This window comes from Apiospora phragmitis (assembly GCF_038363925.1).
Source record: "Apiospora phragmitis strain CBS 135458 chromosome Unknown utg000002l:1.0-5516284.0:1.0-5523493.0, whole genome shotgun sequence".
In the NCBI taxonomy this organism is placed as follows: domain Eukaryota; kingdom Fungi; phylum Ascomycota; class Sordariomycetes; order Amphisphaeriales; family Apiosporaceae; genus Apiospora; species Apiospora phragmitis.
Genome location: NW_027117400.1, coordinates 1,938,632 through 1,958,949, shown reverse-complemented (window position 1 = coordinate 1,958,949; position 20,318 = coordinate 1,938,632). Strand labels below are relative to the sequence as shown.

General features: G+C 52.3%; 10 protein-coding genes across 10 annotated transcripts; 4 read left to right on the top strand and 6 right to left on the bottom strand.

Moving 5' to 3' along the window:
- Window positions 1-54: 54 nt before the first annotated feature.
- PG994_001432 (uncharacterized protein) lies at window positions 55-594 on the bottom strand (the record flags this gene model as incomplete). The annotated part of the gene is made up of 1 exon (XM_066852841.1): window positions 55-594. The coding sequence occupies one exon, from the start codon at window positions 592-594 to the stop codon at window positions 55-57; it is 540 nt and encodes a 179-aa protein (XP_066720982.1).
- A 606-nt stretch (window positions 595-1,200) lies between these two features.
- On the bottom strand, window positions 1,201-2,203 carry PG994_001431 (uncharacterized protein; the record flags this gene model as incomplete). The annotated part of the gene is made up of 5 exons (XM_066852840.1): window positions 1,201-1,292; window positions 1,337-1,535; window positions 1,585-1,971; window positions 2,037-2,125; window positions 2,188-2,203. 5 exons carry the CDS (start codon window positions 2,201-2,203, stop codon window positions 1,201-1,203), a joined length of 783 nt encoding a protein of 260 aa, XP_066720981.1.
- A 1,617-nt stretch (window positions 2,204-3,820) lies between these two features.
- Window positions 3,821-4,782, bottom strand: PG994_001430 (uncharacterized protein; the record flags this gene model as incomplete). Its single annotated transcript, XM_066852839.1, has 3 exons — window positions 3,821-4,633; window positions 4,682-4,704; window positions 4,755-4,782. The coding sequence occupies 3 exons, from the start codon at window positions 4,780-4,782 to the stop codon at window positions 3,821-3,823; spliced, it is 864 nt and encodes a 287-aa protein (XP_066720980.1).
- A 337-nt stretch (window positions 4,783-5,119) lies between these two features.
- PG994_001429 (uncharacterized protein) lies at window positions 5,120-5,968 on the top strand (the record flags this gene model as incomplete). The annotated part of the gene is made up of 2 exons (XM_066852838.1): window positions 5,120-5,171; window positions 5,436-5,968. 2 exons carry the CDS (start codon window positions 5,120-5,122, stop codon window positions 5,966-5,968), a joined length of 585 nt encoding a protein of 194 aa, XP_066720979.1.
- Window positions 5,969-6,564: 596 nt separating this feature from the next.
- PG994_001428 (uncharacterized protein) lies at window positions 6,565-7,149 on the top strand (the record flags this gene model as incomplete). Its single annotated transcript, XM_066852837.1, has 1 exon — window positions 6,565-7,149. One exon carries the CDS (start codon window positions 6,565-6,567, stop codon window positions 7,147-7,149), a length of 585 nt encoding a protein of 194 aa, XP_066720978.1.
- A 254-nt stretch (window positions 7,150-7,403) lies between these two features.
- PG994_001427 (uncharacterized protein) lies at window positions 7,404-7,857 on the bottom strand (the record flags this gene model as incomplete). The annotated part of the gene is made up of 2 exons (XM_066852836.1): window positions 7,404-7,555; window positions 7,629-7,857. 2 exons carry the CDS (start codon window positions 7,855-7,857, stop codon window positions 7,404-7,406), a joined length of 381 nt encoding a protein of 126 aa, XP_066720977.1.
- Window positions 7,858-9,100: 1,243 nt separating this feature from the next.
- Window positions 9,101-9,861, bottom strand: PG994_001426 (40S ribosomal uS12 domain-containing protein; the record flags this gene model as incomplete). Its single annotated transcript, XM_066852835.1, has 2 exons — window positions 9,101-9,441; window positions 9,603-9,861. 2 exons carry the CDS (start codon window positions 9,859-9,861, stop codon window positions 9,101-9,103), a joined length of 600 nt encoding a protein of 199 aa, XP_066720976.1.
- An 828-nt stretch (window positions 9,862-10,689) lies between these two features.
- PG994_001425 (uncharacterized protein) lies at window positions 10,690-11,571 on the top strand (the record flags this gene model as incomplete). The annotated part of the gene is made up of 1 exon (XM_066852834.1): window positions 10,690-11,571. One exon carries the CDS (start codon window positions 10,690-10,692, stop codon window positions 11,569-11,571), a length of 882 nt encoding a protein of 293 aa, XP_066720975.1.
- A 2,187-nt stretch (window positions 11,572-13,758) lies between these two features.
- PG994_001424 (uncharacterized protein) lies at window positions 13,759-14,994 on the bottom strand (the record flags this gene model as incomplete). Its single annotated transcript, XM_066852833.1, has 1 exon — window positions 13,759-14,994. The coding sequence occupies one exon, from the start codon at window positions 14,992-14,994 to the stop codon at window positions 13,759-13,761; it is 1,236 nt and encodes a 411-aa protein (XP_066720974.1).
- A 985-nt stretch (window positions 14,995-15,979) lies between these two features.
- On the top strand, window positions 15,980-19,872 carry PG994_001423 (uncharacterized protein; the record flags this gene model as incomplete). Its single annotated transcript, XM_066852832.1, has 2 exons — window positions 15,980-17,823; window positions 17,925-19,872. 2 exons carry the CDS (start codon window positions 15,980-15,982, stop codon window positions 19,870-19,872), a joined length of 3,792 nt encoding a protein of 1,263 aa, XP_066720973.1.
- Window positions 19,873-20,318: the final 446 nt, after the last annotated feature.

Sequence of the window (20,318 nt, the reverse complement as noted above, 5' to 3'; positions counted from 1 at the left end):
TAGCTTGTGTTCGAGTCGTCGAACTGTCGAAGGCGTGTCGTATGTGCCTCGCTGCTATTGTCTCTTTCTTCTCTTAGCTTCGCCCGTGCCTCGCCGCAGTGTCTCGCGTTGTTTCTTGTTTATTTTCTTGTATAGCTCCGTCACCTGGTTGGGTGACAGGTTTCGGGCATTGGCCCCGAACGGGGTTGCCTGTTCTGATGGAGCGCTCTGATTATTGTTGGAGTCCTCAACCGTATACTTGGGAGGTTCGAGGTCTTTGCTTCGGAGCTCCCGCTGGAGGTCCCGATTCGCATTCTGCAGCATCGTATTCTCCTCCACTAGTCGTGCATTCTCTCCTACCAAAACCTGAATTTTTTCCTTTCGATTTGCGCGGCTCCCCGACCGTCGCCCGAGTTTGCGTGCCCATCTTCTGATGGGGTTAGGGCGCTGACTGCCACGTTCAGGTTCCTCATTAGGAGACTTGGCCCCGAAGATAGCAATCACCCCGGCGGCAGCGCCCATAAACGCCGCCACGTTGAGAAACCAGAGCAGGAAGACTACTAGACAGAGTAGGGTGGCGACCAGGCAGAGTAGGATAGCAAGTAGACGGAGCATGATGGCGAGTTGGCAACGTTCCGGGTCGACTTGAAGGAGTTCAGATGATTCGACATGAAATCGGATACTAACTGAGGTCAAGACGAAAGAAAAGCAAACAAAAAAGAAGAGGGATGGATGCTGGCTTTGAGGTCATTCGAGGTGATCTTGATATGCTCATATTGAGCTCTAGTTTCTCTGGTATCACTGAGTGACCAGGGCCCACCAACGAAACTTTTGTCAGTGGGAAAGAAGCCACATGGGCAGAATTGGGTTACGCTGGTTATAAATATGAGTATCGGTTTCTAGGGCACGTCTTGCGTTTGATCCGCAGTCGAGATTTTGTGGTTATTGGATTAGCCAGTGAACCAAACCGGGTGATGTGGGAGCCTCTTATGTCTTTGACATCTAAATTTTCGGGAGATACTCAAGAGAGAGGAAGAAAGAGAGGTTTCACATTTTCAGTTGTGTTAAACAGTGTCATTATCTCTGTCGTTCGTCTATAATAATGAGATATAGACAAATCAATACTGGACAGGTTGACTCTACTCGCCGATCAGTTTTCCTTTTACCCCTTGGTCAGGTCTGGACAGCCGGGTCACTCAAACTTGCCCCCAGACTCACTCATCAACTGAATTGGACAAGCTTTCCATCATCGTCCACATCTATGTTCCAGTGTCGGATTAGCTGGACTATCAAGGCGAACATGGCGAGGTTATCTGAAAGTCGGATGTTAGCTCCCTGTAATATACACACCGCACACTCTCCCAAGCAGGACCGCGGGGCATTGGTGACATGGTCTCACCTGCGTTTTGCGCAGTCTGCAGCTCGATAACGCTGGCCCATCCATAGCTATCGGATCCTCTTAAGTTAAGTGCACTTCCGCATCTCACGAGATGGCTGAAGTGCAACAGAGGGAGGTAATCAGCATCAGTTGTACACGCACGAGCCCTCACCTCAACCTGGGAACGAGGGGTTGTGTGTAGGGACGAGAAAACTTGCCTCATGTACCATCGTAAACTCCAATGTGCCGAGTAAATCGATCTGTTTCATGTACTGGCCGTATTCTCCACTTGCTTGCCTGACCAGGGTCAGCAACGAGGGATACAGCACCTTCTGGATGCGTTCGAGGCCGAAGATGTAGCCTTGGTCGATCGAAGTAATCAGCTGGCGACTGTTCCACGCGAAGGACTCGGCCCAGTTCGGCGGGAACATCTCCTGGTTGCCGTCGGGCACGGCGGAGGAACATACGGCAAGGGCATGGGAGGCGGGGTCTTTGAGTTGCAGGATTGGGGCGTTGTTGCCGACGGGGCAGAAGCGCGTGGTGTCCCACCAGGTGACATCGGGGTCTATCGGATAGGGCTGCTGGATGATGTGGTCCGCGTCGCAGTAGATTTCCTAGACCCATATGAGCATCAGGAACAGCTTGGAGACCCAAGAGCAATTCAATGTTCCAAACTTACGAGGTCTTGGTTGTCTCGCTGCGTCTTCCACTCATGAGACCGACAGTCAATGTCGACGTACACGTACTGGCCCATCGGCTCGAAGCGCTCTAGCCCACGGAATGATGAGCATGAACGGTATGGAGCATCGAAACGATAAGCAAGAACGCACCATAAACGTCCGACATGGTTTCATAGTAGGTATTGCCAAAGATCTTCGTTGCCAGGTTCACGATGCGGTCGTCTGGGCGGTTGACCTTCTTGGAACCAGGGCAAGAGAATATCGCATACCTCCCTAGCCCACAGCTGGGCAGTCTCCATATAGATCTTCATGTTGGTGTACAAATCTTCCGCTATGATATACATGAGCACCAAAGTCTTATCATGGCGTTCAACGGTTATCACTTACTGCAGCTTGTCCTGTCGATTACGTATCGCCCGGCCCCCAGGGCCCCGGCGATGCATTGGAAGCCCACAATGACTTTGCTGATTCTCATGCTGAAGTTCTCGAACCCCCTGAGGCCGTGGCAACAGAGTATTTGAAAGTAAGAAGGTGGAAAGAAGAATCGGGAGATGTAGAGAGGAGTTGGAAGATGCAGCGAGAAGCCGACAATTTATATAGTGTCTGACAGGTACCTGAGCCCATCGAACCGCATTGAATGCATTCTGGGATGTGAATCAGTATGCTCACTTTACGTTGGTATGAGCCACACCTATCTATCTTTGAAGAATATAGTGAAGGGTCTGAAAAGCGGTCTGACAGGTTGTGTGTATTTGTGTAGAGCCATTACTGGCTTGTGATGGAAGGGGTGGTAGGAGCATGTTCATCTTTGACACTATGTGTGTACTGACAAACAGAGCAACATTGAGGACGGCTGACCTATGTTTTGGTTCCTTGTCAAGGATAGGAGGATACACCGTTGGATTAAATAGCAGATCTAGAGTAAAATTCTGGGGGACGTCCAGGTCTTATATTCACGTCGCTTGTGGAGCATACCAAGCCCATATTTAACATCCTCTGAGTCGTTAATTTGCTTTGGTATTTGTCACACAAGTGATGGTATACCAGCCATTACCTTCTCTCTGCCTGAACTCCATGACGCTGCGCACAGTCGTGTCAAGTGCCGCATGGTAATAGCAAGACTGAAATGGAACGAGCCTTCGAGTTTCTTTTTTATTTCGTCCATTCAATATCATACAATCTGGTAGTAACAACATATAAATAGTGTAAATTTCTTCCCTTGGGTCACAGAAGAGGACTTGAACTATCTTCTACCTCATTTCTAAAACGCCCCACAAAAGCTGGCCCAGACCAAGTTGTTGTCGAACATCATGCATTCTCTCCAACCTTTTTCCATTTTCCTTATCGTGCGCCCTGATCCATCATGTCTGCGCGGTATCACCTACTCGAACAAAGCCCCTTGTTCCGATACACGCCATCACCCCGACAATGGCAGGCCAGATCGGTATCAACCCTGTTGACATACCCCCATTAACATCGATGTAAGAGGTTATCGGAAGCCACCACTGTTTTCGTGTAATGAGAAGAGACTGATGTGCTCGTTTAGCGTAGCCTCAACTGGCGACGACACTCAATATCTGACAGAGATTATCACAGACAACATGACGTCAACCAAGTTATGTGGCGGTGGCCTTCCTATGCTCCCTCTTTGTCACCAACTGACGGCATTTCCAGTGGATTGCGGCCACCATCAACATGACGACCGATGGCGTCGTGCGGGCCACCACCATCCCTGAAGGCTTCCAAGTGACCAACACCACAAACGGGGTATTGGAGATCGGCTTCAGCCCCCTACATCAAGGACCTTGTTGCCAAATACCTGCCCAAACTCCCCGGCTGCGACCCCCTGGCCGGTCGCAGCGACGACGACGACGGCAATGAACTCGCTACCACGGAGAGACTCCCCAGGCTCCTGCAGCAGCGGGGCGACATAGCCGTCGCGTGCGCCCGCCGACGCGGCGGCCGGCTCAGCCAGCTCCTGGGCGAGGACATCGAATGGGGCCGGGAGATGGTGCGGCTCGACCAGCAGGTCGTGCTGGCGTCGGGCCGCGACGCGGCCGCGCTGGCCGAAGCGGGCCAGACCATGGCCCTGATGGAGGAGGAAGCGGTGGCGGAGCTGATCCTCAACGAGAAGGCGCTGACGGAGGCGTCCACGACGGTCGCGGCCGAGGTCGGCGCCCTCTTCTGGGAGATCGCGAGCTCGGTCGCCTTCTTCTTCGCCGTCTACGAGATCGCCGTCGCGCTGTGGAAGATCCAGGCCAACGCGCAGCCCATGGACATCTTCGGGCCGTACCGCACCTACGACGCGTCGGGCGCGGCCACCGACACGGCGACGGGACCCACCTCGACGCCCAGCAGCTGCCCGACGGACACGCCGCCTTGCATCGGCGACCGCTGCCAGGGCAGTCCCGACGGCACCTGCTCGGGCGGCGACTTCCCTGGGTGCCCCTGCGCCATCTCTGGGAGCTCCCTCGGCGACACGGCATTCTGGAAGGAAGACTTCGACCTTGTTCAGAACCTGATCTAATCGTTCCAGATACCGGAGCCAGACGTGGCCCAGTGCGTGGCTGGCGACTGGGTCGCCCTTGAAACCAGCCTATGGGATACGTAAGTTACCATGGCCTCTTTGTCCTTTTTTATTCACCCCCTTTTTCTTCTTCTTTTCTTCTGAAGTGGTTAGCAGTATATGCACCGTACGGTTTTGACAACCGACGTACTTGCTGACTCCTTGTGGTTACGCAGCATGTTTGACAACTTTTGCTCGGGCCTTGGAGGAACTATCAGAGAGAATATGGACAAGTGTGTAGTAACCTTGAGCGGGCAGAGCATACACTTTGGTTTCGACTATAACAATACTAATGGGTGTGCTATCCAATGCCACAATGCCTTCGACGGACTCAAGGATGCGTGTACGTCCTTCCGCTCATCTTCAGCCGACCCCCCTGAGAGATATGAAAGTGCTAATGGGATACCAGGCGAGTTGGACCCTCATATGAAGTACAAACAGGGGTACACGGAAGTTTTGTGTGGTGTGTCCATATACACCGTTGAGGATTGCACGGTTTGAGCTTGCACCGCAGACATGTGGAAGAGGAATGGAATGCGACGTGAGTTCTGGTTCCTCAAGGTGGAAAGTAAGTACATGGCGCTGCTCAGCCACATGGAAACAGGAGGAGACACTGAAACATGTCTGTTGGTTGGTGCTTGAAGATCTCATGTTCCCCAAGTATCACTCGAGAGGGTAGATACAAAAAGAAACTGCATCGCCAAGGCCTTTATCTGCAGAGCAAAGCCCATGGTCTAGTGCATATATATCCCTGTTGATATCAGATCCTCGATAGAGATCATCTATCCGTCTTACGGCCCAACTATTTTCCCAGCACGCCACTCACGTGCAGGAAGCCTCTTTCGATACCTATGGTCACCTCTTGGATATTCCAGTGCACGGCCAAAGGATCTAAACTTGTTCCAACACCATCGTCATTACCTAGTCCTTGAGCTTTCAAAAAAGAAAGCTGCCCTACAGTTCACACTTCCGCTCGCACCTGTACTTAAGTCTCCTACCGCTATCAGTACCATGCCAGCATTCCTAGAAATATTTGAGAACCTGATCAAGGTTGTTCTTGGACTGGAGGGTACGTTCTGTGCCCTCGTGGAGTTCAAGGCCTACAAACAGAAGCTTATCAGCCCTGGCCATACTTTGTTGGCCTGTACGATCTTTTATCCCGGTGCCTGCCTGGCTACACAACGCCTCCTAGCTGGAGCTGACACTGCCGCTGAACGGCTACGGGTACGACTGCGACAAAAGCAAGATGAAAATGTCACCATGACCGAAACACAGCTTGCGCATTCATCGCCATCGAAGAAAAGACGCCAACGCCGGAGTACCTCCGCTCTGTCCAACGGTTTTGCGGGCTTTCCGTTGGATTAGCTGCCTTTCACTTTCGCGGTCTATTCCTCTATCATCACCTTGCCCCTCACCTCCGCTTCAAGCCTCAACAGCCAGGTGCAGGGGTTTTTGAGGCGCTCCAACGCTTCGCCCACCAGCCATATCCTTATAGAACCATTGCTATTGGGCTCTTGGCAATTCTCAACCTTGAAGGACTGTATGGGGCGGACAGGTTCGAGCGGTCTTTGTAGGGTGTGGCAAGAATAGGTGGAATCAACAGGTGGAATCAACGGGCGGAATCGGGTGCCGATTCATTGTAGGAAGCGACAGACTAGCTTCGGATGTCTGGATCTCATCTCACTGTAATTACGGTACTGGGACCTTCTGATCGTAGTTTCCAGATAACAACATCGTGTTACAGGGTACGTCACTTGCCTCAGCATGGCTAAGTGTTGTTTTCGCTGGGTAATCAACATTTTGAACAAGAACAACAACCAAGCATCCAGCCATCATCTCAGCACGTCTTCTGTGCACAGCATCTCCTTTCCATTAATTTACTACCAGGCACTTCATCGTATTGGCCGTTTGCCAGGTACTGCACTTATGCATGCTAGAAGCCTTCATTGCCTGTGGACGCCATGGAAGACAACTATTCACGCGGATGGGAGGACGTTGGGTACATGTGCCTACTGCCACCCCTGGTCGCCCAGCAGTTCATTTCCTGCGCAACATCCGAGTTCAACGCCTTCCGATTCCGGTACATAAGCCCCCGCCATATCGCCCTGGCCGTCGCCGTCTTCTACCCCGGCCTCTGCTATGCCTGCGGGCGCCTGTACGCCTGGGCCGACGGCCTCGACGAACACCAGGCGCGCCTGAGCCGAGAGGCGAACCGGGCCGGTCTCCGAGACAACCGCCACCTCACGGCGGCGGACAAGGCGGCCTTGCCCAGGTCGCCGCGCGAGATCGGCTACATGAGCCCGCAGTTCGCCCCGGCCTTCTTCGCCGCGCTCGCCTTGAACCTCCGCGCCAGGCGGCTGGACCGCTCGCTGGCGACTTGTTACCAAGTCTGGTCGCCGCATTCGCGCGTGGGCGCGAGCCTGCTTGGTTACCTCCGACAGGCCATCACGTCCACCCCTATGATTGGCGCTGGCGCAAGCCTAGCTTGTCTTACGCTATGGGACTATAAGAAGGAGGCAGACAAACATCATGAGCGGACCTTGTAGGGTGATGCGGAATACGACGGCGAGGATGGTTTGCAGGGATAGAGGAGACGAATTCGCATTAGTCAGTATTACGCGCCTCCGACTGTGCCTAGATCTTAATATACCACACACGCATATACAAACTTCGAATTTGCTTCAATCGCACCCCCTTTCCTATTGCCCGATACCATATGTGCGAAGCCAGTAACTCTCGCACTCGGACTACCCTGCGTATGGTCATTCGTACCCCCCCCCCCCCCCCCCCCGGGCGTAAACTACAGCTTCACTCGTGCAGCCGTGTTGTTTTGGCACGAAGGAGCGTAGTTGGTTGAGCACCCAGCGTCGAAGCAGCGGGCGCAGAGCGGCATGGAGGCCAGCCCCCAGAACGGGTAGAGATTGCATTCAGACTGCCCACGTTGCCAGTCGACTATAGGGGAAGACGAAATCAGTCCCTGGTCGTTTCCAATTCCAGAATGGGGTTTGCTGGTTTATGGACTTACAGCAGCCGCCCTGCACGCATTCGTCCCAGACCACCGACTTGTCGTCACATCCGTAACCGCACCCTTCAAGGCAGCATCGCGATTCGTCGCTCTCGGTACTCGTGCATTGGGCGCACGTCGCATCGCAAGCTTGCGCAGCTCGTGGAAAGCCCATCGCCGCAGCGTTGGTCTGGCCGAGCCAGAGGAGTCCTAGGACGCAGAGGAGAAACGAAGACTTGAGACCACGCATTTTCTTCTTCGACGACGTTCGACCAATTGATTCTCGAGGTTGTCTTCGTGGCGATGATTGGAAACTTGGTTGGGCCCACGATGGTGTGTAAACCCGACAAACCAGAACGACGGCGGATGTCACCCCTTTTGTGCGCTCCTGGACGCTGTCACCAATTGCGAGCGCAAGTATCACAAGGCAGGGCCCGAGCCTACTTTCACCATCTGCCGATGATAATCCTGCAGGGGCCCATCTATTGTTAATTAATATTGCTTCTTGGCAATATCTGCCTGAGTGTTTGTCGGGCAAGATTCAAATAGCCGGGGAAGCGAACAAAACGAGATACAGCAGCACGACGTTACAGAGACCATCACTCCTCGAACCACGTGCAATATATGAAGGCAACATTCGTCGAACTGCCTGATTGGTATCCGTGTCGCCGTTATCATTTGGTCCTCTTGGTGGCTTGGCCTGGGCGCTTGTTGTAGCAGGACCGGGTAATTACATACAAGAAGAAAGCAACCTCGAGCAAACCTCAAATATCCAGCCGCGATATTGAGTAACTGGCCTTGTTTAGGTCGTTATCTATTGGTGGCACAGAGAAACTCCAGCTACTGCAAATCGCATGTGATCCTATTTCGAGGAAATATCGTTGTCCATTGCGCATATGGTAGGAACCTGGCTCGCGCGGGCGCAACTGGAGCTATCACCTCAGCCTCTAATGTGACGTAGGGAAACCATATACTTGGCCTGCTTGGAGACTTCACATTGCATTGCCTCGGAGCAAACATCTGATCAGCACCAGCCGGAGTGCCAGATATTGCCCCGCGCAGGCCACCCGGCTGGGCCAACGTCTAACATACGATAGCAAAAGGTTCACCACAACCGACAGTCGGAAACAAGACGGACTGCTCATAGGAATAACTGTCGTTGATTAACAAGATGTGCGAACGGGAGAGATTCACTTGAGGGCCAACGTGAGTTGCAAGTCAGGATTTCTGTAGATTCAGGAGCGTGCTCGGGGGTAAGACGGGTACCCTGACAACTGTTGCGATCCGAGAAGCAGCCTACACCATGGCTGTAGCGTCGAGCACGTCGATCACCGAGAATACTGGATCATCAGGGTACCATGTCAAAAGATTATCCATTGCCGGCTAACGCCTGTGACTGATCAAACGTGCGAAGCACCTGCATAGTGTACTTGGCACAGATGACTCTTCGTCAAATGGTAAAGCGGGATCTCTATTTTTCGGATCTCGTCCACCTATGTGAGTGTGGGAGTATCAAGGACCGAACCCTCTGATGCCAGTGGAAAAAGCAAGGCAGCCGTCATGACTCCATAATTCCCCAAATGAATTTGCCATTCCTTTTGCGTTCGCTCGTATCGTCGTCCCCCGAATAATGCATTTCCGTTGCCAGTCGATCGCTTAAGAACGGGGCTTCTCTTCTTCTCCTTCCACAGGGCCAGCAGACCGACACCGGACACCTTGACGACCTTGAATCGCACACCGGGAATATCACCCTTGGCCTTGCCTTTACGACCGAAACCGGCCAGGAGGACCTCGTCGTTCTCGTCAACGAAGTTCAAGCAACCGTCATTGGGGACTAGAGAGAGAGAACGGTCAGCATAAGTTCATGTGGCATTGATATGTTTGTTCATCACTGTCGCCAGAGATCCAGTAGTCGGTCATGAGCGCGTTCGTCATTCGAGACGCCCCACACCACACGCCACTTTGGGGAGAAAATCTTTCGAGGGGCAGACGTACCGAAAGCAGTGACCTTCTTGCCGTTCTTGATGAGCTGTACACGAACGCACTTTCGGATAGCGGAGTTGGGCTGCTTGGCCTCGACACCGACCTTCTCAAGGACGATACCCTTGGCGTGGGAGGAACCACCGAACGGCGAAGACTTGAAAGCGGTACCCAGAGCACGCTTCTTGTATCCCAAATCGGCCCAGCGTTGGTCCTTGCGGTGCATGCGCAGCTTACGCGCAGCGTTCAATCCTCTAGGCTTTCCCTTACCCATGATGGCTGTGGACGAAAAGCGAAATTAGCGGACTGGTGCGTGGTATGTATGAATATGTGCCACGGCGGATGTCGGTTGGGATCGAGCGTCAAGGAATTCGTCGATGCGATCGAAGATGCAATGGGTAAAAGGTAAGTGCGCCTGGGTGGGAGAGGAAAAACCTACCGATTTATGACTGTGATCGCGGCGGATGGGTGCTGTTGTCGATGTGAGTATGTCGAGAGGGTTCCGCTATCTGCAAAGTTCGCGAGGTTGAGAGTGACAAGTTCGACAATGGAAATTAGCTGGCCGAGGGTTTCGACCCTAGATCCGAATTTTGAAGTGCGGCAATCAGTATCTGTGGCTTTGGTTGTGGCTGGTATTTTCAACCCCAATCCCGAATTTGTGGACAGCCACACCAAAAGCTTGGGCATACCACACTTTCCCCACCAAATTAATTGACCCACCTTGCAATAGATGCATCTTCCAGCAAATGGATTTGATATGTACGTGTTTCCAAGCCTGGATCTCTCTGATAGTCTTGATGTCGAGGCACAGATAGCGTCACATGGCACGATTTGAAGATGTTTACTGATCATATTGTCGTTTGTCAATTTCTACTCATTTATGTACAACGATCTCAGCAGAGGCCATGTACAGGCCTGCAAAGTTTACCTCGTTGATTGGCGCCATAGATAGACCCAGAATCCAGATGGTAGGTGCTGTAAGCAAAGTAACCTCGAACCCCTAACACGCAGCTGCCCCGACGTCACTATTGAAGTAAGGCGGCATTCCATCCCAACCAACTGCCGCAGCGTCTGTTTTCGCCAGCCAAAATGCAGACTCGCAATGTCTCAGCCTCAGTTAAAGCCAAGTAAATCGCGAGACCCTCCACCGTCTCTGTTCCTACACCCTTCGCCCTCTCCCTCCGCTTCTCATGTCAACCTTGTCGGTGCCGCGGCCTCAGGCGCCGCCATGCCTCCGAACGCTTCTCAACCGATAGCTCCGACAACCACATCCTCCACAACACAGCCGCCAACAATGCAGCCGCTATCACGCAAGGGCTCGCTGCTCAATCCCATGAACATGGGCGGCCGCGGCGGTGCACCCGTTCCTCGGCTCCATACGGGCGACTCCTCGCGCTCCGTCGACAAGACTGACGCGCTCTGGGCCGAGATGCAGGCGACGCTCGAGGAGGTCGAGCTCTCGGCCTCGGGCGGCACGCACGTCTTTGGCCCCGAGCACGACCGCAAGCTTGCCGACCTCCGAGCGGCCCAGATCGCCCTGGCGCAGGCCTGGGCCCGAAGCGAGGCGGACGACGCGATCGAGACTACAGGAGCGGGGACAGATGAAGTGCGCGATCTGAAGGGTGCGCTGGGCGGCATGGGCCTCGCTGCTGCCTCGGGTGTGGCCCCCGGCGCGACACTGAAAGATGGGAACACGGATCCTGCTAAAAGTACCGTCGGATCAGGTAGTGCTGCCGGACCGTCGAGTAGTGGGCGCGGTGCTGATAGATTCGGCGCTGCGCTCGAGGAAGAGACAGAGACCGATATCCTACTCGCGCGGAAGCGTAGAGAGGCCAACGACCAATACTTCAGTAGGGTCGATCAAGGTGTCAGGGATGTCGTTGCCAAGCTAGAGGAGGTTGCTGTCGCTATGCACGCTGTGGAGCAGGAGAGCAGAGATGTTTGGGGCGAAGAAACACCACCTGGTAGTGCGAAGCCGGCTTGACCGATATATTTAATTAGATCCAGAGTGCCTCTGCATTCAATGATACCCTTTCAGTTATGACCCTCTACTATCGTTGTATGAGTAAAGATTGACATTGTTACTTGAACGACTGCTCTGACAATTACACATGATGTGTTTATTGCTTCTTCATACCTCCCTTTTATAATTAGCTAGAATTATCGTAACATGGACTCCATGTAGCTTTCTGGAGAGGCTATCCCCATCATCGTAGCGTTGAAGTGTGTATGACGATATGCATAGGGCATACCATAATGTACTGACAGTCTCAATGCTTGAAAGCACCATTCTCTGCCGCCCTCAAGCATGAGTAGGTCGGATGCGGTGCTTCTCTTCATGACTCTACGACAGGAATAGAAAAAGTAAGAATATTAGGATGGAAAGGTGTCACTAAGAACTCGAACGCACCTCGAAGAGGAGAGGGGTTCTCTTAACTAACACCAAAGCATCGTATGGCCCTATAGCACAACTGACGAACGAAGCGATCAATTACACAGTTCTGAGGCAAGGAAACCTTCCTGAATGAGGCTGGCTAGAGTATAAGTCTACGAGCCTACGTATGTCCATAAGCTGCAGGGCACCCTGTTGAGAATGTCAGAATCTTATGGCAATCAATGCCCTCGCCGCTTTAAGCATGTAGTGTCATTTACGGTCAAACATACACCGGGAGAGTATTGAGAGTTTTAAAGATCGTATTGCTTGTTATGTGTTCAGCCATTCCTAGTATGTACTACATCAAGCACCAGAGTGCTCAGGAGAAAGGCAGCTGGACGTGGACCCTAGCGAAGGAAATATGAACAAAGACCATGGCAACTAGAGTTAGTGTCATTTTTCCCTTCCTTGTACCTCATAGACTCGGATGCATTTTTTTCTTCACTGGTTTCTATACAGGCTGTTTCATAAGAGCCCTCAAGGCTCCGCAGTTCTTGTTCGACATGGCATTTATAGTGGGTTAATTATGTATACCGATGTGTGAAAGCCCCGGAAAGTAAGCAATGGAGGATTGACCGTAATAAGAATGTATGGATTTGCCAGTTGCATCAATGAACCAATGCTGATAGGTCTTGAGTAATAATGGCCGAAGTCAACACAACTAGAATATTGTATGTACGTTGCTGGAGAGTCAAATGTTATTCATGGAGATTCAGCATAACTCGATTTACTGCTTCTATGTGTCAAAAATGATAATGTAGGAAGAGTATTTCTAGACCTGGTGGCCCACAATGAGCAACATGATGATTCGAGTTGATAAGCGTAATAACTAACCCTGAAAGTCAAGGTACAGACAGAAGTATCCTGCTCGATGAGCAAGAAAGCCAAAACTGGGTACTCGTATGTCTTTATCACCATCCTGTACATCACTACCTAGTCTTTTGGCATATAAGGACTCCCCAGCGCTGATGGTATCTAGGAGCCCGGTTTGGTCGATGAATCATTCATTTCACCACTACACATCATCATTCCTGGTACATAGTTCGCGGGCCTTGTAAGTAACAGACAAAGTAAATAGTATAACCATATACTAGTCAATGTGTCATGATACGACGCGAAGACAACAGATCAGTGGCTGGACTGACTTGGTACGCAACCAACGTCAGGGACAGAATCTCCGAAGCTAGCACTGAGTAGTAGGACCCGGACAAAACATGATACACACATAGATGTTCGGTACTGCTTATAGCAGCTATTTCACTATGTATAATCAAGTTGTTGTTTCTAAAACTTCATCCAACAAGCTTCTTTTAGCAGTCAAAAAGCATGAAGCAAGCTCGTCCTGACATAAGTGAAGAGGAACTTATGGACACGGCACCTGACGTGAATATGCTTTCAACCCAGCACTCGAAGAAGTAGATAGGTCGATCATAGCTGCACCCGGAAAGGATGTTTTCAACTGAAACCAGCTGTGTAGTCTGTTGATATCCGTGGACTGACTGGAGCTTCATAACACTGCAGTTCGGGGATAGATATACACAGAGAGCTCTGACCATTTGAAGGAATGCAGCTCAAGTATTGCCAGAAGAAGTGTACTGGAGAAGGTGTGGTATTATATCAATGTAAGTCTAGCTCGCCTCAAAACTCGTACATCTATCGTACAATATGCTGTATCTAATTTTTCATACCGACACCCAAGCCCAGATCTATGAATACAGGTGACACGAGTCTTGACATCTATTGTTGAGCAATCTTCTCGCTCTCGCCTCCTTGATTAGAGTACTGAATAAGATAGTCCGCACCCAAACCGGCGCTGATAGCCCCTCCAGTGATCCAACAACCATTGACGAACCACCACCAGCAGTCCTTCACATTCTTCAGGTTGACCTTGCGGATCATGTAGCCCAACGTCAACGCAGCACCTCCGCAGCCGCCGATGAAGAAGGCCGGACCGGCACCAGCAGCCCAGCCAGCCGCGCCGAGCAGACCGACCTGCACGACCGCCAGGCCCGACAAGACCTGCTTCGTCTCCGCGTCGTGCTTGAGGGCGATGCTCTTGATGCCCGCCTTGGCGTCGTCGCGGATGTCCATGTGGGCGTAGATCATGTCGTACAGCACGGTCCAGGAGACGTTGCTGGCGTACAGGAAGCTCGCCGCCGTCAGCGCCGCCGTGTTCATGAGCAGATCCACGCCCAGCGCCGGAAAGCCCATCATGGCGCCCCACGAGAAGGTCAGGCCCAGCACGAACTGCGGGTAGTACGTGACCCTCTTCGCGAGAGGATACGAAGCGACGAAGAGCAGACTGGGGGTGGCGTAGAAGAAACAGCTCCAGGGGAACTGAAGAAGTATCCCGAGTCCCGTCAGGAGTTGAAACCCAGTGAATATGAGAGCCTTGAACGGGGTGATGGCACCTCGGGCAATTGGTCGCAGCCGGGTCCGCGCCACTTGTGGGTCGAGGTTGCGGTCCCAGAGGTCGTTGATGCTGCAGCCTGCTCCACGCATTATGAGAGCCCCTGAGAAGAAGAGCGCTGTCGTACCAATGACGGTCAAGGGTGAAGTGACAGGATCAGCCATGGGGGCGGCCAGAAGCGTGCTGAACATGCAGGGGAAGAACAAGTAGTATGTCCCCGCGGGCTTGTCTAGGCGGACCAACTCGGCATAGGGAACCCATGATGCTGGCAGACGTGAGAGAAGCCCCGCGGAAGGCGGAGAATAGGGCTTGGGTATCTCAGGAGACGAAGGCGACTCAATGCTGGTGGCTAATTGCTTGGCGGAGGCATGGAACGGGATGACATATCGGGGCGCCAATAAGGACACCGCAGTTGGGCGTGACTGTCTTGGCTGGGTTGGCGTCACGAACCGAGAAGTAGTTGATCCTAACCTCCGACCAGAGCCCCAAGCAGATTTTGAAGCTACACATTTCGACTCCGGCAGAACCCGCCTCGCCACGGCCACATTACATCCCCTGAACATGGCGATGACACTGCTGGAATGTTAGCCCAATTGAACTGGCAGCTTTGAATATGGCAATCAATGAAGCCAGGTTCTTTCTATTGCCCCATCTTTTCATGCGAAGTATAGGAAGTATAGGTATTGTGAGCTTCGAGAAGTCATCTTTTGGTATCAATACGACATGAGGTTGAGCAAAGTCAAGATGCTTGAAGGGAAAGAACAGACGAACCAAGAAACTTACCAATTGATCTTATAAAGTACCTTGGCAGGAAGTTCATGTCAAGCCATACGGATGTCCGTCAACTTTACGGGTCAAGGTGATAGTTTCTTTCCTCTTTCCCGGCTTTCTTTCAATCCTTCCTTTTCTTCAGCAGCAAAGTCATATCATATGTCTCTCAAATCTTTGACCTTCACACCCAAGCTTGCGTGTGTAGCGAGAGAGTGGCTAGTGCGGTTGAGGCTAGTGCAGATCAACTACCTGTGCTTTGCCCTCTAAAGACTAACCTAGCGTGTTTTCCCTGCTGCCGTTTGAGCTCCACGCTAACGCTTGGCTGTGGGCACTCTTTCCTCCCACGCGCAGTGGGGTCTAACCAGCGTCGCGCCACCTTATTCTTTACCAGTACCCTCCGCCACGCATACTTCACGCATGGTCGCATCTTATCGCTTTAGCAGCATCGCGCTCTCCATCGGCATCTTTTGATCGCCAGCGACCACCTTCTGCACCTCGACGGGCATTGTGTACAACTCCACGACTTGTTAACCCAATTGTACGATCAGCGAGATTCATTGAGGATCACCGGCCTCGATGATCTGGAGTCTACGTGATGCATCGCTGTTCGTCTTCTCAGCTTTCATAAACCAGCTGTGTACACTATTTGCAACCGCCCCAGTTCGCGACTCTTAATTATCTTCTTTCCCATCTTGGAAGGCGTGGTGCTCTCCTTCTTAATACAGTTTCTGTCCACTTCCTGGAAACGATTCGACAAAAAAAGCAACGGTCGTCAAGATGCCGACAGCACTGCATCCCCAAGCCAAGTTCGATCCGATACCTCCAGATCTCGACCTCCACGCCATTGTTGATCGCAACCCCAACTTCGACTGGGTCGTCCGTATCAATCTAGCTCAGATTCGACGTCTGGGTCCTTCGGGCTTCGAGAAACTCGTACAACTTCACGTTATCGAAGGCGGTCGTCCACTAGTTATCGAAGGATGGAACAAGGTCTTGCCCGAGTCGCTGTTCAGCTCAGAATGGCTCGAGAAAACGCGCGACAAGAAGCAGGAGAGTGTTCGCGACATCGGCTCCCAATCAGATATTCCCATGACCATGGGTCATTACCTACGGTCCATGAAACAACTGGCCAACCAATGGAGTCCGACAAATTTCCGAGACGAGCGACGGCAGAGGCTGTATATGAAAGATATTGACTGCCCCCAAGAATGGTATGACCATTTGCGGAAAGTCATACCTCCGAATGTCTTCTATATGAATGACAATGTCAGCGACACTGCCGGAGCGGATACACGGGAAGATGATATCTTCGGCGCCCCCGAAGTTTTGGCTGCTGTTGCTGGGGATCTGATGAGCAGTTTGCCCGAAGAGATGCGAGCCCAAAACCTCATGTGTTACATTGGGCACGAAGGTACTTTCACTCCGGCGCATAGAGAAATGTGTGCGAGTCTGGGCCAGAACATTATGGTGGATGCATCTGGTAGCGAAAATGGTGAGAAGCCCGGCAGCTCGATTTGGTTCATGACAGAGACCAAGGATCGAGAGGTGGTGCGCGAATACTTTCTCTCCATGCTCGGGCACGATATAGAGATCGAGAAACATTTTGCCCAAATCAATGCCTGGAAGAAGGCCACCTTCCCGGTTTACATTGTAGAGCAGAAGGTTGGCGATTTCATCCTGGTGCCACCTTTGGCGCCGCACCAGGTCTGGAATCGAGGAACAAGAACCATGAAGGTCGCATGGAACCGTACGACCGTGGAAACTCTGGATCTGGCACTCCATGAAGCTTTGCCCAAAGCCCGCCTTGTTTGCAGAGATGAACAATATAAGAACAAGGCCATCATCTACTTCACTCTTGAGAAGTACTACAAGGAGCTGCAGGTCTTGGAAGACACGTCCGAAGTTGGGGTCCTGGGGCTCGGCCATGAGCTCACTCGTAACTCCCCGCATCTCAGGCAGATGGCCAACGATTTCCGACGACTCTTTGGTCTTTTTACAGAAATTCTCGTCGATGAAATGTTTGGGCTCAAGCACATTGATGTGGAGTACATTGAGTTTGACTCGAATATCACCTGCTCCTACTGTCGTTCGAACATCTTCAACCGGTTTCTGACATGCAAGTGCTGTGTGCGACAGCTTATCGACGGAGACGAAGACACTTACGATATATGCATGGAATGTTACGCGATGGGCAGATCCTGTGTCTGCATTTCAGGTCTTCAATGGTGTGAGCAATGGCATTGGTCTGACTTGGTCGACAAACACGAGTTATGGCGTTCAATGGTCATCAAGCAGGATGGCTTTGTTGATATCGAGAATTCCCCCAACCTCTGGAGATTGCACGCCGGAAGTCGAATAAGAAATCAGTTGCCCAAGTCTGCCAGGAGCAACTGCGCCGCAGGCCGTGGAGCGATATCACGAAACCCACCAATGAACCCGCCCCAGAACCCGAGTCTGAGGCAGAGCCCGAGGTTGATGAAGAAGGCCGGGTCAAGAAGAAGCCAAAAAGCAAACGCAAGCAGAAAAGAGGAGACGTCTACCGTTGCCATGTCTGTTGCCACAAGGATTATACTTATAAGCTGCACTTCTGTACGACCTGTCAAGAAGCCTACTGCTACGGTGTACTATGGAGGGCCTTTGATACAATGCCCCAGACCGCAATGGAGAAGGAGCACTGGCAATGCCCTAAATGCCTCGGGATTTGCAACTGCGGGAGTTGCAGACGCGCTGGCCACACCCAACCATATGTGCCGAAGAACACCCTGTTAGGTCATGACACGCGACGCGTTGCAGATGACCGCAGCGTCGAGTCTATTGTCGATTTCCGCATCCATAACCTGAACTGGCTGAAAGCCTTTGGGGAGGAGAGCCGCTCCAAAGACACAAAACGGATGCAGCGGCTTCGCGAACAAGCCGATGCAGAAAAGGCGAAGGGTCCATTGGCAGACTTGGATAAAAATGAAGATGCGCCACATGAGATGGACTCTTCACTACAAGGTCCTACCATGGAAAATGCCTACGGCAATCATGTCGGCGTTGACGGTGCGCCGGCAGTACAGAACGGCACTTTGAGCCATCAAGAAGAAAGCGCCGGCAGTCGCGTACCCACAGCTGACATGTCTGGCATGGACCTAGAAAGCTCTGCCTATCCTGATCCTTCTCAGGGTTACAATGATCCAGTCGTCGGTGCTAGGGTGATGGGGATGGGCTTCTACGATCAAGACGACAGCGCTGATAAGATCTTGTTCGACCCATTCCAGATTCCCTCTGAGGACACACTGAACCGAGAGCCAGAAGTGTCCGATTTCGTCAAGAAGACTTTGCGTCAAGCGAAGCGAAAAGCACGGTTGGAAACCGACGACGACCCAGACTTCATGGGCCCGCGAACGTATCGTAAGAAACCACGCACTGGCAACATTGATCAGCTTATGAATCTCGATCCCGCCCTTCTTGGTGCCCTTGGCGAGCCAGACAGAAGTAGCTCGGGGACACCCAACCGTGCCCTCACTGAATCCGAACAAGCTCCTGCTCTTCCCGAAGCAAGTGATACTCAACATGAAAAGCCCAAGCCCAAGCCGATGAGGGCCCCGCTTCCTGTTGACCCACTGCGACCTACTCTGCGTCACGCGAAACCTGCGCAGTCTTACGCTGATCATGAGGAGCCTGAGGAGGACATTAACGACATTGTTATCCCCAAGAGGTTTTTAAACCTCGACACAGAGAACGGCGTTACGGATGATGGCGATCCAGTGGATGTTGCGGCTCAGGCATTCCACGCTGTGGCTCGTCTGAACCAAGAGGCCGGTTCCACTGCTGTTCCATACACAGGAAAACGTCGAGGGCGCCCGCCGCGAAGCTCTCTGCCCGTGAACTCACCGCAGACAACCAAAGAACCGGAGAAAGAAGTTGCCAAGGAGCCTAAAAGACGTGGCCGGCCTCCACGGCGTTCACAGTTGAACGATGTCGATTATGCCGAAGACTCGACAACTGCTCAAGAGGATAAGGTGACCGAGGAGGTGCTAGAGGCTGCTCTAGAGGCAGAACTGGCCCGTGAGTCCGAAGTTACCGAGAAACCAGATGGATTGGAAAAAGAGTCAACTCCAAGCGCGCGCCCTCCTGGGAGAAGGGGCCGTCCCCCGAAGTCTGCAGCAAAGCCAACGGCGTCACCAGCACCCAAGTCTTCTCCTCAGCCGAAATTGACGTCTATGGCAGAGCGTATGGCAGCGAAGGGCAAGAAGTTCAAGATGCGCGGCTCTTCAAGAAACATCTCCTCGAACCGCACAAGTACGCCATCGACTCCTCAGGCTGCAGCTGCGCATGATACGAGTGACCAAGATACGCCCATGAAAGATGCATACGCAGTAGAGTCTCGCCCTTCATCCACTCGCAAAACAGAGGAACCACAAAGTGGCATAAGCCGCGAGTCTTCAACGAGGCCGCCTCCAGCAACCAACTCAGCAGCTCCGGCCAAGGCGGCCACACGCCCAGGGCCGACCGTAGTGCGGTTGGCCAGCATGGCCGGAAGTGATTCAGAGGAGACCGATAGTTCGTTCGGAGATGACGACGACGACGATGACGACGACATCCCGGCCCAGAAGTTTGTGGCTTACAGAGGCGGCTTTCGAGGTCGAGGCCGTGGGGGACGCTTCCCCACCTCATCTCGTCACTAATTGGTCTTGCCCCCGAAAAGAGGCATCATCCCGGACAAGACGTTGGTGTCATTGCAGATTGGGGAGCCCAACTCTGAAGTGGAAAGAATGTGCTATTGATTGGTGGACTGTGTCATTGATACCGTGTGTTGCGTATATACTCAGCTTGCCGAAATATTACCCTTGTAAGACCATCCGTTTTTAGCAGTCATTGGAGTTTACTTCATCATTCAATATACCCGAGCTCTGGTCAAACATTATCACCTGCTTATTTATTTATTTTTTCCCTTCCGTGGTTTCTCATTCGTTTTGCAGCAAGATTAACCTTGGTACTTGGCCGCATACGGAGTCACAATTGGAGCTCATGATCAACTTGAGAGGAGGTAATCCATCTTAACCTACATCTACACTGGCATCTTCGGGCCAGTTTAGGCTATTGTTTAACTATTGTGTAGCATATCGCTCCC